Source organism: Tachyglossus aculeatus, chromosome 14 (genome assembly GCF_015852505.1).
Source record: "Tachyglossus aculeatus isolate mTacAcu1 chromosome 14, mTacAcu1.pri, whole genome shotgun sequence".
Taxonomy (NCBI): domain Eukaryota; kingdom Metazoa; phylum Chordata; class Mammalia; order Monotremata; family Tachyglossidae; genus Tachyglossus; species Tachyglossus aculeatus.
In genome coordinates this window covers 37,423,987-37,445,366 of record NC_052079.1, presented here as the reverse complement: position 1 = coordinate 37,445,366, position 21,380 = coordinate 37,423,987, and the positions used below count along the sequence as shown (strand labels likewise).

The following is a 21,380-nucleotide window of genomic DNA, read 5'->3' as shown; positions in this document are numbered from 1 at the left end:
AAATGGGACCCCAGCATCCTCTGGCTCCATTGCAGCCCTGGAATCTGAGCAGGGCGGTGGTTAGTGTAGCCCACCCTGTTAAATGCTGTGGGGAAGAACAGGATGCAAAGGTGTTTTTCTTTTTAATGGTATTTGTTAAGTACTTATGATGTGCCAGGCACTGTACTAAGTGCTGTATGTGATTGAGATGGGGTCCAGGAAGACACCACCCATGAATTGGAAGTGGTCCTCAGATTTCTCCACTTTCTGTTTGTGCAGGAAAAAAACCCAAATCAATTTTCTGAAATAGGTTTGGTTCCCATCTCTCTGGACATCCGAGAGTTTGCGGTTAGTTTTTGGCAGTTTCGTAAAAGTTTTGACCAATCAATCAATCAATCAATCGTATTTATTGAGCGCTTACTATGTGCAGAGCACTGTACTAAGCGCTTGGGAAGTACAAATTGGCAACACATAGAGACAGTCCCTACCCAACAGTGGGCTCACAGTCTAAAAGGGGGAGACAGAGAACAGAACCAAACATACCAACAAACCAGTTTACACCAGTGGCATATTTAAAGGTATTAACCCAGGAACTCAATTCTTCACAGTCATTATGTATTTCATCGATCCTCACAACGTTCATGCCCATTTCAGCTTTGCATTTTTCACACTCATATTGGCAACAGAATCAGCAAGGCCCAGTGGAAAGAGCATGGACCTTGGGGTCTGTAAATCTTGGCTCTGCCAATTGCGTGTCGTGTGAACTTGGGCAAGTCACTTAACTTCTGGGCCTCAGTTTCTTCATCTGTAAAATGGGGATTCAGTACCTGTTCACCCTCCTGTTTAGACTGAGCCCCATGTGGGACAAGGACTGTGTTCAACCTACTTAACTCGTGTCTACCCCAGTGCTTAGAACAGTGCTTGAAATATCATAATAATATTCATATCCTTTATTTGCCTGTTTCTGCAGACAATATCTTATTGTTTGCAATACTGTGCGTGGATTTGCTAGTCAGCAACAAGTCTTACCGTGACCTAAGCTTGTGGTGCAAGGCATCCCATTTTGCTTATTCATGGCTAAAAACTGTAGACCACAAGTTTTCCACATTAGTCCTTCAAGATAGTAGTTACCCTGCACGTTAGTTCCAACTGAAACTGTTAGGCCCTCGCAAAATTAGTTCCACAAGTCCATTTCATACCGTGTTTTCTGCACTGAAGCGTCATTTGTCAGAAAGCACTCGCTACTTCAGTAGGAGCAAGTGTTTCTGAGTGTCAGGCTACCATCCACCCTCCCAGGGTTTGTGGAGGGAGCTTGTTTGTGGGATTATTTGGGCCTGTGTGGAAGGTGGAGTGAAGTCTCCTTAGGAGACTCCTAAGGAGGTAGTCTCCTGCAGGAGGAGGAAAGTCCCGTCATTTTAGTAGCTTTTTCCTGTCTGATGAACAGTACACTTAACCAAATCTCAGAGGACTGGTTTTTGTTTATTTGTTTTTTTAACTTCTTGGGATGTAGAACCTGGAAATTGGAAGTGAGTCTGGAAAAGAGCCTTTAAAGACCTCAGGGAGTCAATGAATCAGTAAGCCTCCTGGGCTTTGTCGTAGCCACACTCTGCCTCTTCTGCCTGAATGACTTCTGAGTATCTAGGTCTGGGTACGTGTACTTAAGTTTAAGAAACTGTTTAATTAGATTTCAGAACAAGTGGGCGGGAGAGGGAAGTTGGACCTGGTAATTTGGCTGTAAAGCTTTGGGGAGCAAAATGGGTTTCGGGCAGAGTGCTGTTAATTGCTTTATTGGCATCAAGACACTGGGGGATTTCTAATTCTCACTTCAGGAAACCAGCTGCCATTTGAATTTCAAGAATTTCTATTTCTTTTTCTTCCCTAGTGTCCATTGAAAATGGGGTTTCTGAATCTTTCCAGGGGTCCTCTGCCATTATCGACAGTCCTTTTCTTTTTAACAGAATGCCATGTGGATAGTAGCAATGTGTAAGATTTTGAAAAATACAAAAATCCAACACCGCTGAAGCATGAGGAGGAGGACTGGAGCTGCACATGGCAACAGTAGGCCTTAATTACTCTCCACCTGACGTAATGGCGAAGTTCACCTTAACTCACTGAGTGTCTTGCACTCCTTCCTTCCCTCCTGGCCCTGTTGCAGGCCCAGACAGTGGGAGAGTTCCCCTCGGTGCTCTTCCACCATCTCCCTACTTTCTGGCTTGAGAGATGGTATTCTGCAAGTTTTGTTGATCGTACTTCTGGTTTTACGACGACACATCCTTAGATGGACATTCTTGCCATTTAGAGAGACTGTATGTTCTCGTAGGAAGAGCCTGGGTTTGGCGGTCAGGAGACCCAGGCCCGAATCCCAGCTCTGCTACTGACTTGCTGTGTGACCATGGGCAAGTCATCTAACGTCACTGGCCTTCAGTTTCCTCATCTCTAAAAGACATAGTTCCGTGTTGGACCAGGGACTGTGTCTGATGTGGTTAACCGTTTTTTACCACAATGCTTGGTGCGGAGAAATTGCTTAATAATTATTATTGGAAAAGACCCATTTTTACAATGTACATATAGCCATATTTAAGGTTGCATTGCAAAGTGAATGTGAAATACGGTGGGAGGCTTATTTCAGGTCCTATATTGTCAAAAGGATAAGATTAAGATTGTGACATGTTCCTCTGGAGAAATGTGGTATGGTTAATTGTCGTTCTAAGTTAGCGAGTTGTAAAGGGGTAGGATTTACCTTGGCAGACACCAACGCTCTCCCTCTCTCTCTCTCCCTTCTTTCTACAAGTTCCAGAGTGGAATTCTTGCAGAAGGGCCAAATCACCTGACTAATGAGACAGTTTAAAACTAGGGTTTTGCCAGACGTGCCAATTTTTCCTTTTGAGTTGGTGGGGAGAGTAAATAAGGGAATAGGGCCTAGAGGGATAAAGGGAGCCTTAAGATACAAGATAAACCCCCCAGGGCCCTGTACAAGATGGGCCTAACCATGACAGGTGAGGTAGGTATGATTTGGACCATTCTCCCCACCCCCATAACTATTTTTATGGATCAAGAGAGGTGGGGGCCTCTCTGCTGCTCTCACGGCCATTCAGGAGATCTTGAGACACGGAACTTCTTTGGTCCCATTTTAGTTCATTGTAGCTCTGACCCAGGCAGCCTTCTGTTCCCTTCCACCCTTTGTGCATCTCTCTGTGGCATTGTGGAATGTCCCAGTCGGGAATTGGAGAGTGAGGCTCAGTGAGGGAGAGGCAGCTGTTATTCCATTCTCTGAGGTAGGTACTCAGGGTGACCCTGTACTTCTGACTGGGTCCACCTCTAGTAATAATAATAATAATAATAATAATAATAATGATGATGGCATTTGTTAAGCATTTACTATGTGCAAAGCACTGTTCTAAGCGCTGGGGGGGGGATACAAGGTGATCACGATGTCCCACGTGGGGCTCACAGTCTTAATCCCCCTTCTACAGATGAGGTAGTAGCGCACGATCTGCTATTTATGAAGCCCTACTTGTTGGAACTCAAGGTTCTCTGGCATTTCCCCCACCCCCAGCCAGCTATATCCCTTTCTTGGTCTTCTTTAAGTGTCCATCTATGTGTGTATGATACATAAAAGCAGCTTAAGAAATAAGACAGAACTCTGATGCATACTGTAAGCTGGATAAGACAAGACTAGTTTTCCAAGCGATTCTCTTTCTTATAACCATAATAAACCTAGTCTCTGCATTAGCTGTACCTCTGTCTAATAGAGAAGTTCTGAAAGATCTCTGATCATGAGGAGTTTGGATTTTAAGGTTGTTTTTCCAGGAATTAAGGTTTGTGAAGCTTGGTACTTTAGGAAAATGCCTCTGATGTATTTCCACAGCCAGAGGCAGGTTCTGTTGGATCTTGGCATTTAGAGTAGGTAAATTTTTGCACATTAAGGGACATCATTTGATATATGAGGTGCACACTGAATTGTGATGCAGGATGTAGGGGAGACTAGTGCTCGAGAAATCATGGGTAAGAGTGGAACAACCCCAAAAAAACAGGACTTTCCTGAGTGGAAAGTTATTGCTAAAATTTGGAAGGCTGCTTTGCCTCCCTCCCTCCCTGCCATTTGGGAAAGGCAGAAGAGCAGCTCTTCAAACAGTGGTAGGAAGCAACCAGGAGCCCCTTGCAGGGCAGGGATTGGCAACCCATAGCATGTCGGTCCGAGAGGACGTGCCAACCTCCAGCTATTATTGGGACAAGCCACGAGTCAGACTGGACGCACTAGGTGGGGGTGGAAGAAAGTCCCCAGGGGTCATTGCTGCTAAAAATGGGAGTGGGGAATGGAGAGGGAGAAAGAGAATAAATGAGTGTGTTCTTAGGGCACCCTCTGGGGCACAGCTACCTTAACTCATGCATTCATGAGCCAAATTTTATCTCCTGAAAATATTTTTGGGCCAGAGGTGGGAAGGATGCAGGCATAGGCGCCAGCTCTTCACATTGCCACAGTGAAAGCGGAACGGGAGAGGGGTTTGGGGGAAGAGAAGATCTGAGAGGAATGGGATTGGAAGAAGCCACCATTATAGGGTCTTTTCAGCCCATCTTGGGGGAGAATCGGGGCTTGTCAGACTCGAAGCGGATGAGGCCTGGGAGCTCAGCTCCACCTCGTGTGGGGGCGATCACTCCCATTGCCCCATGGGGTTGGGTGCAGACAGCTTGGTGTTACTAAGGGCAGAGGAGTGCGGGTGGAATGGAGAAGCTAAATGCTTTGGGCAGGTCCCTGTTTTGTTGCCATGCATTTTTCAGATCTTAATCTTTCTCCGTTCCTCCTCCCTTCTTCCATCCAATACCCACTGTCCTTTCACAAGATATTATTCTCCTCCTATCCCTACTCCACCTCCTCCCTCACATATGAGTTCCTCTCCACCCCCATGGACTCCCATGCCAGAGATCTACCTCCTCCCTCCCCTCCCCTCCTCAGGCAATGCTCCTTTCCCCACCCAGCCCTCCCCCCCTACTCTCACAAGCCTCAGGACTCTCCTTTTTTAGTCTCTTCATCTTGTCCTCTAACACTCCTCACAGCACCTGTGCAGTCTCTGATTGGATCTCACAGGCAATTAGATGGATTGGGAACATCCTTCCCCTCAGCTATTATGTCCTCCCATCTTCTTGTCTGTGGTCAGCCTCTGCAGCCCCCTCCCACCCCCAACACCCCTTTCAAAAAAAGGTTTGTAAAATGTACAGGAGCCATACATGGCCTGAATCCTGTGTCTAACAACATAGTTGATAGTTGCACGGGGCGGGGGTCATTTGAAGGCGGAAACCATTGTTTTGGCCCCCCCACTACTTGTCTACACAACCTCTCGTCTCCCAAGCACTTCATACAGTGCCCTGCACACAGTAAGAGGTCCATAAATACCACTGATTGATTTTTGGGACTTGACCCCTGCCTCACTCATCCCAGGTCTCCAAAGATACCTGAGAGTTTCCGTGACTAAAAAGAGTTTCTGAGTAGCCTGAAGACTCCCCAAATTGGGATTTGCTGACACACTAGTTCCATGAAACCTCCCATCTCATTTGCTTCCCTCCACTAAGTCCTACCCTTTTGTACCTAGACTCAAAATGAAAAGTTGGCACAAAGGGTGACAGCACTGTTAGAAAAGTAGTAGCCTTATTCTCTCCGTGACGCAAATATCCCTTTGCTATTTTTTGACTCACTAATGCCTTGTATGAGTTCTAGAGTCCAGTTTTCACTTCAAGGGAGTTGAAAGAAGGGCAGAAGTCATCTTACTGGTATTAAACCTAAAAAGTGCAGAAGAGGAAATACTAAGTTCCTCTTTGTGGTGCACTGTATTAGGTGCTTGGGGAGTACAAATGACATTAGTAGGGAGGCAGGGGAAACTCAGCATGGAACAGATGATGTTCTGTCCTCAAATGGGTAATTGCTGTGATAGGTTCACTCAGCCAAGCTCTTGGGATTTAGTAGAGTGGCTTAGCCAGGGAGTTGAAAGGGAGTTGGGGATCTGTAGGCCATATGGCAAGGGGAGCACTGGGATTGAGGTAGTAAATTTTTGAAATGTAAAATTTGGAAAGTATAGATTCCTCGGGTGGTTTTTTTTTGAGATTTTTATTGCTGTGATGTGGAGAGGTGGTTTACGTAGATCTCTGTGAATAAAGAATGTTGTCATTTTTGGGCCACTTCACTTGCCTTTTTATTTTTGTGTTTATTCAGGAATTGAGTCTTTTTGGTCCCAGAGTTCTAAAACAGTCAGATGTTTTCCAAATGGTGGAAAATAGAATTAACATGCTATGCTTCTTTGGTGACACTCTTGGTGACAAATATTTATTTTGGTTTAGAGACCAATTTGACATTCTGTCTAAGTACATTCTATCAGTCTGTGGGCTCTTCCCTTTCTGTTTCTTTCCTCTTGCTTCGAAGTAATTGTCTCACATATTCACATATGTATATGTCTCCATATTTTCATCTGTATACAGTAGATGTATGTGTGTGTGTGTATATTTTAATGCTACTGTATACAGATGAAAATATGGAGACATGTTTATGTATATATAAACCCACACCTACATATGCGTTTTTTTCCTTTTTGAAAAATGACATTAAGTAAAATGCTATCCATGCATTGGAATTTGGCTGGAAAGACCAATGTGCAAACAATAATCCATTCCACACCAATTAATGGTATTTATTGAGCTATTACTACCAAGCGCTTGGGAGAGTTTTGTTCTCTGTCTCCCCCCTTTAGACTGTGAGCCCACTGTTGGGTAGGGACTGTCTCTATATGTTGCCAATTTGTACTTTCCAAGCGCTTAGTACAGTGCTCTGCACACAGTAAGCGCTCAATAAATACGATTGATGATGATGATGATGATAGACATGATCCCTGTTCTAAAGGCACTTGCCCTTGAGTGGCACATTATATCCGTGCAAAAGTAGCATGGTGCTTCTATCCTGAGTTTGCTCTTTGCAGTCCCTTTTGCTAGACAACCTATAACCTACAGAGGTACCCTGTTTTAACGCTGTATACGACCCCATAACCCCAAAGAAGATCAACTGTCCCAACCCCCCAGCTTTCCTGCAGGTGGAATCATGGATCCTTGATGTACTTATTTATATTAATGTCTGCCTCCCCCTCTAGATTGTAAGCTCGTTGTGGGCAGGGGCTTTGTTTATTGTTATATCGTACTCTCTCAAGGGCTTAGTACAGTACCCTGCTTAGAGTAAGCACTCAATAAATACTATTGACTGACTGACTAACTCTGAGACAGGGTTGGCAGAACGGCCTTCTCTGCTCCCGTCAGTTGTGCCCTCTCCCACAGATTCTCTGAATCCAAAGGGGATGCGAGTGAGTAGAGAAGAAGGAACAGGTCGGGTGGGGGACCCACGGGGCAGGAGGAGGTGGGCCTGAGTGGATTCTGGAGGCGGAAAGGATGAGGATGGGGAGGGTAGCCGCCATGTAGGCCGCGGGGTGGCCACAGCTACTGCTAGAATCAGTCAGTCAGTCAACAGCATTTATTGAGCTTTGACCATTGTGCTCAACGCTTGGGAGAGTCCAGTACAACGGAACAACCCTTAATTACCTGGCCCAACCCGCAGCTTTCTTGTGGGCACTTACTCCTCAGGCTGGATAAATTGTTGGGCATGCAGAGCTCTACTTTTTGCTGTTTTCCAAACTGTCTCCCCCCCCCCCCCGGCCCCCCAAAATCTCTGCTCGGGGAAGGCAACCCACCTTCCTGATGGCCATGTTGTAGGCTGACCCGTCCCTGGCCGCTTGTTTTCCAACACCTCATTGCTGCACCTCATTGTTCGAGACCACGCATCGTCAGGTCTTCCTTTTTTGTCTGTATTTGGGCCCCATTTCAGTTTACTAAAACAGTGCTGCTTGGGTATTCCCCCATTGTCTGCTTCATTCCTCTCCAGTTGGATGAGATTTGCCTCCGTGCTGGTGAGGTAACTGTAGTTCAGAACACACGGAATCTACCATAGGTAGACCCCTAACAGTCATATCTCTGTTGGTATGTAATTCTGGGAGGGAGAGCAGGGAAAATGATTGGGTGTGGAAGCGGGTGGGTGTCAGCCCTGCTGTGGTAAGTCAGAAGCTGTTACTAGCCCTGGTGGTTGGGGATTCTGAACTGCTTTAACCGCTCTCTGTGCTGCTTCTGCTCCGGTTTTCCCCGCCTGGCTTCTCAGCAGACGGCGGAGGGGAGGGGTGAGGTGAGTAGCTTGGGCCTGGGTTGATGTTGAAGCTTTAGAAGCAGCTATTCAGTAGGCAGTTCAAACATTCTGAAACACGCCAGGGTTGCTAATGCATGGCTCACCAGGTTTTGTTTTTAAGCCCAGCCCGTGTGTATTTAGAAATCCTGGTGCCCTAGCATCGCATTATCCAACGTGGAATTGTTTTGTGATGTGTCAGAAATGTAGTAGGGTTGGCAGAGGTCAAGTGTTGAAAAAATGACTATATTATTGTCTCCCCGCTTTTCAGAATATCCTCCCTTTTTCCTTCTGTTATGTCATACCATAGTGCCTCCAGGCTTCTTAGGTCTCTGGTTCCTGCTAGGAAGTATTTCACATTAGCCATATGTGAGTAATACCAGGAAGAAAAATGTCCATGCAAGCTTTAAAGTTTTCTTTATTAATTTTCACTGTTTCTAGGGGGTACTGTCGGGCAGTTCTAAAATGAAGGGATAAAAGTTGTCTCTTGGAAAACTTGAAAGGTCTGAGGAAGTCCTGTCGATTTACTTCCTCACGCCATTTCCAGAATCTGTCCCTCGCTTCTCCAAACTGCTACCACGTTGGTCCAAATCCTTAATGTCCTATCTCGATTACTGCGTCAACCCCCGTCCCAGATCTCTCAGACTCCGGTTTCTCCCCTCTCCTGCCCGTACCTCATTTTTCTAAATGATAGATCAGATAGATCAAATAGATCATTTTTCTAAAACATTGTTTTGCCCATGTCTCCTCCATCTTCAGAAACCTCCAGTGATTGTTCATTTCACTGTGGATCAGGCAGAAACTTTTGACAATCATCTTTAAGGGACTCAATCAGCTCTCTTCCCTCCCACCCCACACTTATCTTTGCCCCTCTTCTGCTGGACTCGAGCTTGCTGTATCCTTCCCTCTCAAGGTCTTGCTCACACTCTCCGTTCTACCTGAGAGTCCTCCCCTCTTCACATCCAGCAGACCACTGCTGACCCCAACTTCAAATCTCCAGCGCTGAAATACTCCAGCGCTTAGATCAGTGCTTGGCACATAGCGCTTAAAAAATACCATCATTATTATTGCCATCTCCAAGACGCAGGCCTTCCCTGATTAATCTCTTAAACCTGTTCTCCTCCCCCTCCCCTTCCCCACCAAAAGCAGCTGCCACTTCTGCACTTTGATGTCACCGAAGTACCCAGGAACCCCCACTTCCCACTGGTAACCTGCATATGTGTATCTTTAAACTCTGTCACTTCCTCTTACCCGTAATTTATTTTGGTGTCAGTCTCCCCCAGTAGATTGTAAGCTCCTTGAGGGCAGGCGCCATGTCTGCTAACTATTACCATACTCTCTTAGTACAGAGTAATTCCTCAATACGTGCTGTTGTGTGGAAAGGAAAGCAGTGTTTGGCCATTTCACTTCTCATCCCCAACACTTTGTCCCCGGGAACAGTTCATTGAAGAGGCTTTCCTCATCTAAGCCCTCACTTCCTCTTCTCCCACTCTCTTATGTCTTATCATCATCAATCGTATTTATTGAGCGCTTACTATGTGCAGAGCACTGTACTAAGCGCTTGGGAAGTACAAATTGGCAACATATAGAGACAGTCCCTACCCAACAGTGGGCTCACAGTCTAAAAGTCTAAAAGTCTTATGGATTTATACCCCTTATTCACCCATACCTCAGCCCCCCGGAGATTTGTGGAGATGTGCATAAGTTATGTTTGTTTCCCCCTCTAGTGTGTAAGCTCATTGTGGGCAGGGAGCGTGTCTACCAACTCTGTATTATTGTCCTCACCCAAGCTCTTAGTATCGATTAAATCAGGTGCCCCTTTGCTCAAACTGTGAACGAAGGGTTCTTTAGGGTTCCTATGACCCCCTTATATGGAAGTCCTAGAGTAAAAATAAACATTTGGAAATACTTTTCAAGTGCAACGTATGAATTGTCTTGATGGACAATTGTGTTGACCTTTTCCGTTTGCCAACCCTGTTACCAAAGGACATATTTGGTAGCTCCCGACCGTTTAAACGACAGTCTCTGAAGGCTTGCTTTCAAACCTTAGTCATTTTACCTCTCTTTTTATTGGTTAAAATGTTTGGAAGTGTCTAAAAGATGGAGCACAGCTTTTTTACTCTACCATAATAGATAGCCTTTCCATCTACCAGCCTCTTGAAGCTGTCACCGTTGCTGCAGCCAGGGGTTTCATTGCCTTTATTCCCCAGGGACTTTAAAAAGTGTCTACAGTAAATCCTGTTAATTCACTCCCTAACTGAAAACTTGGTGATTTTCTTTTTTTGGAGGGGGGCATGGTTGGTTTTTTTTCAGTGATGGATAGTAGAATCATTGCTAAGTCCATTTTTTCTTCCATCTCATTTTATGCCATATTATAGAAATAAACTTTATGAATTCTGATAAGGCTAGTCTGTTTTCAATCAATCAATTGTACTCATTGAGCGCTTATTGTGTGCAGAATACAGGAATTATTTTCATGGCACTATGAATGAAGGCACATTATAGATGTGACAACTTTATTTCTAGCTCCCTTATTCCTTTGTATTTAATAAGGGGGGGAGCAATTTTAAAAGAGAATTTTCCCCTTCATTTTTTTTCCTTTGGATGCTTTTGAAGTTGTGAAAAGGACTCATTAACTCTGTCTCACTCCTTACAAATTCTCCGGCGGGTTACCCTAGTGACTTTTAATTCCTGATCACAGAACAGGTGTAATTAGTAGTCTTAGAGTCTGATTTGCTATCTAAATTTAGCAAGGGGTAGCCAAGGTAATTTTGTGAAGAGGTAAGTCAGATGTTCGCTGGAAATCATGAGCCCAAATGGAATCAGGCGATCCAAATTCTGTTATATTTCTGATTGCTACACTAGTGAATTTTGTTGTATAACCTGCCTGCCATTTAGGAAGTGGTAAAGAATCTTTTATGGATGCTTCTGCTGAAGCGAACCTATTCGTGTTTGTCAAAGCTATGAGGTAACGATATTTATACAGAGCTGTTTTGTGTTCTGTTTTGTATTGTAGGAAACCCAGCGCTTGCTGGCCGAACCAGTTCCTGGGATAAAAGCAGAACCAGATGAAAGCAACGCACGTTATTTTCATGTGGTCATTGCAGGTCCACAGGATTCCCCCTTTGAGGGAGGGACATTTAAACTTGAACTCTTCCTTCCAGAAGAATACCCGATGGCAGCTCCTAAAGTACGTTTCATGACCAAAATTTATCACCCTAATGTAGACAAGTTGGGAAGAATATGTTTAGATATTTTGAAAGGTAAGTGTCACCCTTACTGTGTTAGCAAAATTTCTCCTTCTCCCTTGAGCATGACCTGTTGTTAACGATCTACTGCCTTAATTTTCTTTTGTTAAAGGACAGTTTAGCTTTGTGGGAAGGAGGTGCGGTAAGCCCCTTGGAGGTCATGTGTTTTGAAACCTGTTGACTGTTGTCTTCTTAGATAAATGGTCTCCAGCTTTGCAGATCCGTACAGTGCTGCTATCAATTCAGGCTTTGTTAAGCGCTCCCAATCCTGACGATCCATTAGCAAATGATGTAGCGGAGCAGTGGAAGACCAATGAAGCCCAAGCCATAGAAACAGGTATGCATTTCCGTGTGCTCCTGCCGGGTCTGAGTTTCTGCAGCCCTGTTGGCACCCAGCATCGGTGAAGGCTTTAAAAATGCATCTAAATATGGGAATTGTCAGTGAGTGACTGCTTCTGTGACCGCGAGTACTAGCTTTGTACTTCTCAAGGTCCAGGCAAGTCAATAGGCCAACTCACCGACAGATCACAGCGGGGTTGGCCTAGAGAGTCGTGGGTCCCTCCAGCTCATTTTCGTAGCCTTAGGAGTCCAGGAGAATCGGGCACTTGGACCCTGAACCTGTCTCTGCTAGAGGAATGCGATTGTATGCTTGTTTATTTATTTATTTATTTATTCATTCATTTACTTATTTATTTATTTATTTGTTTATTTTATTATTGTTATTTATTATTTATTTATGTTGCCAGCTTGTACTTCCCAAGCGCTTAGTACAGTGCTCTGCACACAGTAAGCGCTCAATAAATACGATTGACTGACTGAATGAATGAATGAATTGTAGTTTGATAGACCTCAATGATTCCATGGCCTTATTTGCGTTTTCATCCAAGTCTGCCGAAAACAACTTTAAAGGAACTTTGGAGGGTGAGGATGACAGCCCTGTAGCCGTAACAGACTCTATTCATCGCCACTGTGCTTATTAAAATGAGTTTGATAGAATAGCGCGTACCGAAGTCAGCGGTTTGTGATTTCTTTATTAAATATTGTGCATGTTTGTCTCTCTGCAGCCAGAGCATGGACTAGGCTATATGCCATGAACAATATTTAAGTTGGATCTGATCATCAAGTGGGCATCACTTCTCTTCTGCCAAGACCTTCCCTTTTTTTGGTTTGCATTTAATGGACACAGTCTTAGAAACAGTACAGAATAAAAGTCCCAGACATCTTCAGTCCTTTGGTGATTAAATGCACATTAGCAAATCTATGTCTTGTCCCCGATTCACTGTTATAAAGCATGAGCAGAGACTAGCAGTATCATTTGGATTGTTGTGAAATGGTTTAAGAGCAGTGGCATATGCCTGCTTTTTATTCGTTTCTTTCATCATGGTTTGAGTATAAGCACTGTGAATGAAGGTAGTTGTCAGGGTTAGCTGCAGGGTTGTGTCTTTTTGTTGTTTTGTTATTGTTTTTAAATTCTGTGGGCTCCTCTTCTCCCTCCTCCCCCCCCCCCCTTTTTATGGTGTTGCTAATTGCATTGGTTAAAGCAGCTAACCAGTTATATTTTTAGAATATACCCTCTAGCTAAGTCTAACTCCTTAGACGCTGTAGATGGACAAGCTTGATTATTTTTTTGGAACAAAAATGGGAACATTAAGCAAAGCATCACAGCCCTTACTGATATTGTGATTCTGCCATCAGGTGTAGAAACCTCTCAAGAAAAAGCTTGTGACCATTTTGTATGGCTTGTCTGGAAACTCTTCTGTAAATCCTATGTTTTAGTAAAATATTTTTTTGTTATTCTAATTTGCCTTTGTACAGTTTATTTTGCTGTGTTTATTTCGGTTCCCTAATGTGACAATCGTATTTAAGGATTTAAACCAGAAGGAACAACTTTATATTTTTGGTCTTCCCCCTCCAACATATTAAATAGTTAAGAGTTGGATGGCCAACTACTGTTTTTGAAGCAGATTTGTGATCGCACCCTGCCGCACGAGTATGTACAAACTGGCCAGGAGGATAGACAAAGATTTCATCAGTAATGGATGTTCTTTCTAAATGATTTTAAGAAAATGTGATTAAACGTTTGCAACCTCATTGGTTTGATTATCGAATGGCCCTGTTTAGGATGTTTGAAAATCACTGTCCAGGAGAAATACAACAGTTGTGGCGGGCCGGTGTGTAACTTTCCTTTGATATGTCACATCATGTCTGGAATGAATTTGTAAATTATTTTAAATCCCAGTTAATTTCTGGGGATGTCATTTTGTGGGTTGGAGAAAAATTAGAGGTCAAAAGCCCTGCTAATCATTGGTTTTAATTTACTGAGCTAATTAATTACCCCAGACCTGAAGAACAAACCATCAGCAACTAGTCTGATTAAGTGCCACCAAAAATATTTCTTCGTTAGGAAGAGTGATGAACTTCTTAGCTGATTATTTTCTTCGACCTCAGTTTTTATCTTGGTGAATATGTTTTCCGGCCCAGGTCTCTGATTTGATTCCCCTACCCCCTGCTTCATCATTTCTCTCCATCGCCTCAGGCTTTCCTTTGCCTTCTTCCTTCCTCCTTTTTCTGACTCCTCGTTCTTTTCCAAATAGTGGACAGGCCAATCTGAACTATGTAAATTGTATCTTGCAGTGCAAACCTCGTCTCTTATAATTCAAGGTGATAGTCACGTAGTCTGTTTGACCTCTTCCCACTCCTATTCCAGTAAATCTGAAGTTTCTTCAAAATGTGGTGTATTTTATTGTGCTCTTATGTAAGATGAAGAAATATCTATTAAAATTACATTTTCAATGTAATTGTTTTTGGTGACTGGTAACTGGTATTGTCCCTCAAGATGCTCTGCCAGATGAACGTGTTAGTTGAATTCAGAACTAATGAGATTTTTGTGAGTCTGTAAAACATGCAGAAATTCTGAGGGCACATTGCAACTTGCAGTAGATCTGTAATGATCAGAATGGTCAAACATCTTTGACTACAGTTCCGAAACGGATTTTTTTGTCCCAGACGAGGGAGTCTGGATCCCTGTTGGACTTTCCGTGCATGCCATTAGTGGAAAACTGATCATATTACAGGTAACTGATCAAGGTACTGTTCCATCAAGTACACGACTCAGTTTGAACTTATCTTTACATAGCAGGTGGCTCGGAATTGTTATCTTCTGACTTGACCATACGACATACCTATTTAAGTCCAAATTTTCGAAGGAAAAGAGCACTGTTGGTGATAATAATCAAATAACATCTTCTTTCTTTTCAAATGCTTGCACGGATGTACTTGTCTTGATAAAAACATTCTCTCACGGTCCTTTTTTCTTTTCTTCTTCTTTTTTTTTAAGAGACCTGTTAGAGGCTGTGGAGGCTAGGTCTAATTGGTTTGGAAGGAGCTGGAGGTAGGGCCTAACTGATTTTGCTTTGGAATCACATTGGAAGAGGCTGTTGGTAAAGGGTGTAAAAACATGAAGAGAAATCTTCTTGAGGCACACCAGTTCTTGGAAAAAATTTTAATTTCGATCTAAGATTCCTCTTCAGAGTCAGTCATGACCTTTTATTTTTTAAGCAGTTTCACTTAAGATATGAAATGCAACGTTTTAGGGCAGTACAGGACACACAGTATTTGCATGTGTTTTATCCCTCTGTATCACGTTAGTGTGCATGTCTCTCGATCTCCCGGATGAATTCTGATAGGGAGTTGTCTTCATTGAGGCTGATGTGTAAAGCTTCTCATGTGTCCCTCCATTTTTACCCCAACCCCAGCTTCTTTCTCTTATCTGACGTGTTCGATCCACACACACACGTGACTCTTCTTTCAGGTGTTAAAGGAATATCTTTCAGGAGTCTCTGATGATGCCCCAACATCTGTGCTTTCCATTTGGGATTCCCAAGTGTGACGGAGTGAGCCGAAATTCTAGTATGCCGCATAGTTTAGAAATGAATGTGTTGGCCTTCAATGTAGCAGATCCTATTTTCAGACCTTTCCGCTCCCCATTAACAGAACTTCAGTGAGCGAGTGGCCCTTCGAATGCTTTTGGCTGCTCTGAGAACTAATACACACACAAAAATCAAATGAAAAAAAAAATAGGACTATTTTATATATACTGTATTAGGATTGATAGCCACAGGGTGGATTTCACAAATTTGGGGTCCCAGTTCTCTAAATTGAAAAGAACAATCACGCTAGTCATGTTAACACTAAGATCTGTGTGTGTATGTGTGTGTATTTAGGGAAGAAAAAAGGAATAGGGTCCTTTACCTTTTATTATAGTTATACTAACAATCAATCCTCTTGGTGAATTGTCCTTGTCTGATGCTTAGCCATACACTGGCATGGAAATGAGGTTTAAGAATGTAATTTTACATAAAATCATTAGAATAAACTTGTTTTCGAGGTTGGGGATTTCTGGAGTCTAAAACAAAATGTCACTTTAATAGCTTTCAAGAAAGCGTATTCCCAACCCATTAGTTACCGTTTAATAATTTAATGGACAAGCTAAAGTTGAGCCAGTGTAAAAATGTACGAATGGGATGGTATTTCCCTTAAAATGTATGTACATTCCTACTCGGAATAATGGAGGGTTACTCTTAGAGACATGACTGGTTCCATTTATAACATGTCTTGATTGTAATGTAAAATACTGAAATTAAAGGAAGACTAATTATTCATTATATCCATTGAACTCAGTTTGAAAGACAGCAGTCCTTTTCATGGTACTACCGTGCTTTTGTTGAACAGTGGTCATAAAAGTCATTTGTCTGTGCAAAATGTAAAAAAAAAAATAAACTTTGGCATTTAAATGTTGAATATCTCCATATTTATTTTCAGTTCATGGTATTTAAGGGAAAAAATCCCAGTGACTCTCCCTTGCCATCCTCTCTACCCTATTTTCTCTCCGCCCCCCAAATTCTTAGATCTTTTTTTCCCCCTGAGAATTAGAGCATCATATCTGTGAGAAAATTGGAATGTTCGAATATTGGTTCATTTGGGAACCAGAAAATTGATTATTTTCCAGTAGCTATTAACATACTAGCCAGCCACTAATAATTGCAACTGGTGGTCAGTGAAGTTTGTGGTGGTGTTTTTTTTCCCCCCAAACAGGCAACTTCTTTGTCACAAGGTTGTACAATAGGATAAATTTCAGTGTGTGGGATTGCAAAGCAATTTGAGCAGAGCAGAATTATTATGAATAAAAAGTTGGTGTTTGTCAACTATGATGAACCAAGCACTAGTGTAGATACGGTGTCGGATCGAATATGGTCACGGTCTTGGGCTCACGGTCTTGGGCAGGGAGAACAGGTATCGTCATTTTAGAGACGAGGAAACAGGCACAGACAAGTTAAGTGACTTGCTCAAGGTTACTGAGTAGGAAAAGAGGCAGAACTGGGATTCGAAACCCAGGCCTCCTCACTCAGTCCCATAGTCTTTCTGCTAAATGGTGCTGTCATTTGCCTAGAAACTAATAAAACCAGGTAGCTAGTTTATATAGGAATGCCAGTTTCGGGGGTGTAAAAAAGATCATCTAAGGGAAGAAATTAGAAAAATTAAGGGGGCCGTGCATGCGGCTCTACTCGCTGACCTTGCTCTGTGTTAATGGAGAGAGGTTTGAATGGTAAAACAAGCTGTGTCTTCTCACCTATCACTGTTTTCCAGGCCAGTGCGATGGAGAGGAGCTCAGTAAAAGATGTGCTTCTCGATAGCCATTGTGGCTGCTTCGGTCCCACTACCTTGCATATTCCCATTTTTCTGTATGTTCCAAAGTCAGTGTAGATCTTGCTGGATTTTTATGGCTTTACATTCTGTCAGGAGGAACATACAGCCCTCCTACCTGAAAACTGCCGGCTGAGCGAGGTCTAAGAATCGCAGAATCTTTCTGGAGTCCCCCCGGTTAGTGGTATTTATTGAGCACTTCTCGAGGGTCAGAGCACTGTGCTAAGCACTTGGGAGAGTACAGTAGATAAGGGGACATGATCCCTGCCCTCGAGAAGCCTGCATATATTGGCTTCTAGCTGGGAAAGGATCTGAAAGCAGAGTGACGATTCAGTGCCAAGTGCAAGGGCTTGGCTTCCCTGGCTGAGTTGAGTTTGGGGTTGATGTTGCTCATTACAGATGCAATGCAATCCCTCCTGAAGGCCTTGAGAAGCTGGGCTTTGGGAAGTGTTTCATAGAAGCTGCCCTGTACAAGAGCAATGTGATGGGCAGGGACTGAAAGTTGGAAAATCCTTAACTGGGCCAGGATCAGCCTTTGTGTACCCCAAGAAACAACATAAACACACCTAGAAGTTGATTTTTCCCGACCTGGAGGTAAGACCCTTCTAACCCCAGAGACCAGGGAGTGGACGCTGCAATCCAGTGACCCTTCAACGTGCCCCTCAGCCTGCCAGGGCACTTATATTTGCAAACCTTCAGACCTTTGGCTTAAAACAGAGCCTCTCTAAACTCTGGAGAGTGATTCTGGTGCCCGGCCTCGCCCAGAGCTGGGAGGCCAACTCGGGTGAGGTTAGCGTGTGCGTGCCCGCCATCCTCGGTCTACTAGCGGGGCACAGTGGCAGAGGTCGAAAGCCGGTTTCTGACCGGATCTCTCCCGTCCAGAACAAGAGCGTGTCCGATGACTGTGGCTAACAGCCCTGGCGTGCGGCTTGGCAGAGGACTCGGGTGTTTTCGGCACGTTCCTTTTATGAAAAGGGGCAGAGTCACGCTTACAGACGCAGGTAAGTTCCAGTCAAGAAACTGGGGACACCTAACTTCCTGGTAGAATCCATCGTGTTAACTTCTCCATGAGCCTCACATTAAGTGACTCTACAACTGAAAACCACCCGGCTCTGCCGCTTGTCTGCTGTGTGACCTCGGGCAAGCCGTTTAACTTCTCTATGCCTGTTTCCTCGTCTGTAAAATGGGGATTGAGTGGGAGTACCTGTGTGGGACAGGGACTGTTTCTAACCCAGTTATCTTGTATCTACCCCAGTGCTTAGTACAGTGCCTGGCACATACCACCATTCTTCTTCTTGCTGGTGGCTCCTGGATTTGGTACCCATCTCATGGATCAGTGTCAATCTCTCATCCTGCGTGGGTGTTTTTCTGGTTCTGTCGGTCGCTGTTCGCTCTTTCCTCATTCATCATCATCAATCACATTTATTGAGCGCTTACTATGTGCAGAGCACTGTACTAAGCGCTTGGGAAGTACAAATTGGTAACAAATAGAGACAGTCCCTACCCGACAGTGGGCTCACAGTCTAAAAGGGGGAGACAGAGAACAAAACCAAACATACTAACAAAATAAAATAGAATAGATATGTACAAATAAAATAAATAAATTGGGTTCGTCTTGGAACTGCCCGGTGGCCACATCTGTTTACAGCCGTAGTAGGGAAGCGCAAACCTCCGGCGGCTCCTGATTGACGTTGACCAACAAAATGACCATTCACCCGCCTTATTTCTGGAAATCAACATTTGTAAAATGGGCTGATTGCCTTCTTCAGAGGCAGCCCCCTGCTTTCTGGCTAGTGGTGTTCCCCTGGATTTGTGGCCGTGAGCGAAAGTTGTAAGGCAACTGAGAGAGTCCGATCAGATGCCCTGCATGTGGCGTTCAGACCCTGCTAGTCCTACAGGTCGATCCCATTAGGCTCCTGCATAGTTTACTTGGACAATAATCCACTGTCACCCTTGGCAACTGCATTCTGGTTCATTAGTAGTCATTACTTTTAGACTGTGAGCCCACTGTTGGGTAGGGACTGTCTCTATATGTTGCCAACTTGTACTTTCCAAGCGCTTAGTACAGTGCTCTGCACACAGTAAGCGCTCAATAAATATGATTGATGATGATGATTACCGGGAGAAGCAGCGTGGCTTAGTGGATAGAGTACAGGCCTGGGAGTCGAAAGGACCTGGATTCTAATTCGGACTGTACTCGTCTGCTGTGTGATCTTGAGCAAGTCGCTTAACTTCTCTGTGCCTCAGTTATCTCATCTGTAAAATGGGAATTAGGACTGTGAGCCCCTCCTGGACCATGGACTGTGTCCCACCTGATTAGCTTGTATCTACGCGAGCGCTTAGTACAGTGCCTGGCACATAGTACCCATAGTAAGCAAATACCATTAAAAAAAGCCTAATAGCCCATCCAGCTCCATCTTCTGAGTCTGATCCAGTGGGATGCTGGGAGGAAGTGTGACAATAAAATGCACCTTTACACAACCGTTTCCCTCTGCTCACCTGTCTGATTTAGCTAATTAAAGAAGCAGCATGGCTCAGGGGAAAGAGCACGGACTTTGGAGTCAGAGGTCATGGGTTCGAATCCTGGCTCTGCCACTTGTCAGCTGTGTGACTTTGGGCAAGTCACATAACTTCTCTGGGCCTGTTACCTCATCTGTAAAATGGGGATGAAGACTGTTAGCCCCCTGTGGGACAACTTGATCACCTTGTATACCCCCCAGTGCTTAGAACCAATCAATCAATCGTATTTATTGAGCGCTTACTGTGTGCAGAGCACTGTACTAAGCGCTTGGGAAGTACAAGTTGGCAACACATAGAGACGGTCCCTACCCAGCAGTGGGCTCACAGTCTAGAAGGTGCTTAGAACAGTGCCTTGCACATAGTAAGCGCTTAATAAATGCCATTATTATTATCAATTGCTTGTGAGCAAAATCCAAGAAAATGATGATGGTATTTATTAAAAATACTATACTATATTCTACGCTATATTAATATACTAATTATACTATACATGAAACACTTTAGATCGTACACAGTCCCTGTCTTTCTTGGGGCTGAGTCTAAAGTGGGAGGGAAAACAGGTATTGAATCCCCGTTTCACAGGTGAGGAAACACAAGCACAGAGAAGTTGCGACTTGCCCAAGGTCACACAGCAGACACGTGGCAGTGCTGGAATTAGAACCCAAGTCCTCCCGACTCCTCAGCCCATGCTGTTTGGTCTTCCGTCCAAACCCTTCGACCCCGTCCCCCTCGGTCTTCATCTTTCAGTCAGACCGGGACGCTGCACCGTCTTCCTGATCATTTTAGTGGGTCTTTTCTGCACTCTTCTTTGTGCCTGATATTTTCTCCTTCCTGAGGTGCAGGAACAAGAACCGCATCCGAGATTCCTGGTGGGAACCTGCCATGATTTTCTTCCTGGATCTTGGCCTGGCCTGTCTTCGACCTCTGATGGAGCCATGGGTGGATCTCAGTGAGAAAGCCTGGGGCGGGATGGGGAGGAAAGGAGAGAGGGGCAGAGTCCCCCGTTGGCCTTGGGAAGGCCGCGGAGGCAGATTCTCTTGGCAGGAGTTGCCAAAAATGGATGGAGCCCACTGTGGGAGCTGCAAGTGAAAAGTCCTGGGCATTTCCTGCTACGTCCCCAGAGTTGTAGAGGACAACTGCTCTGAAAGCAATTGCTCTGCACAGCTAAATCTGTCAGAAAGTGAATTTACGATTAAAACCGAAAGAGAGCTATACTCAGCACACACAAGAAAACACACACTTTCCTACAGAAAGGTAGAAAACGCAGATTGATGCACGAAGATACATAAGGATAATGGCCCGTTTTAAGAGCACCGTTCTTAAAGAGGTGTCTATTGCATGTATTTTTTTAGATGAAAGACCTGAGGCCTTCAAGAATCTAACCCCTTGAGCTGTTGGCGACGACTTGGACAGCATTGACTTAGTTTGTGGAGATTTTCGAGGGCTGGGCCTGTGTCCCAGGAAGTTCCGCTGTCAGCGAGCTGAAATAGCCGTGCTTCCCTGGGTTATGTGGGCAGGTTTCCCTACTCTTTGTGCCTGTGAGGCCCTTTCCCCCTCTGCGTCTTATTCCTTTTGGGGTTGTTATCTTGGCTCAGCATCAAAGCTATTTTCTGCTGTCGCGGTTCTGGAACAACGCTTGATCTTTTTCCAAGTGACTTGGTAGTGCCCCGCTGCCCCTGCTTGTTGTTTCTCGCTATCTTATATTCCACCACCGTTTGCCTCCTGCC

At 44.2% G+C, this 21,380-nt stretch overlaps 1 protein-coding gene across 1 annotated transcript in view; it reads left to right on the top strand.

Moving 5' to 3' along the window:
- The window catches only part of UBE2N (ubiquitin conjugating enzyme E2 N), a 46,642-nt gene extending 30,415 nt beyond the window's left edge, over positions 1-16,227 (top strand). The window contains exons 2-4 of the mRNA XM_038756364.1: positions 11,199-11,445; positions 11,627-11,767; positions 12,495-16,227. Coding sequence (XP_038612292.1) covers positions 11,199-11,445; positions 11,627-11,767; positions 12,495-12,535 — 429 coding nt within the window. The 3' untranslated portion in view covers positions 12,536-16,227. The remainder of the gene's footprint in view (positions 1-11,198; positions 11,446-11,626; positions 11,768-12,494) is intronic.
- Positions 16,228-21,380: the final 5,153 nt, after the last annotated feature.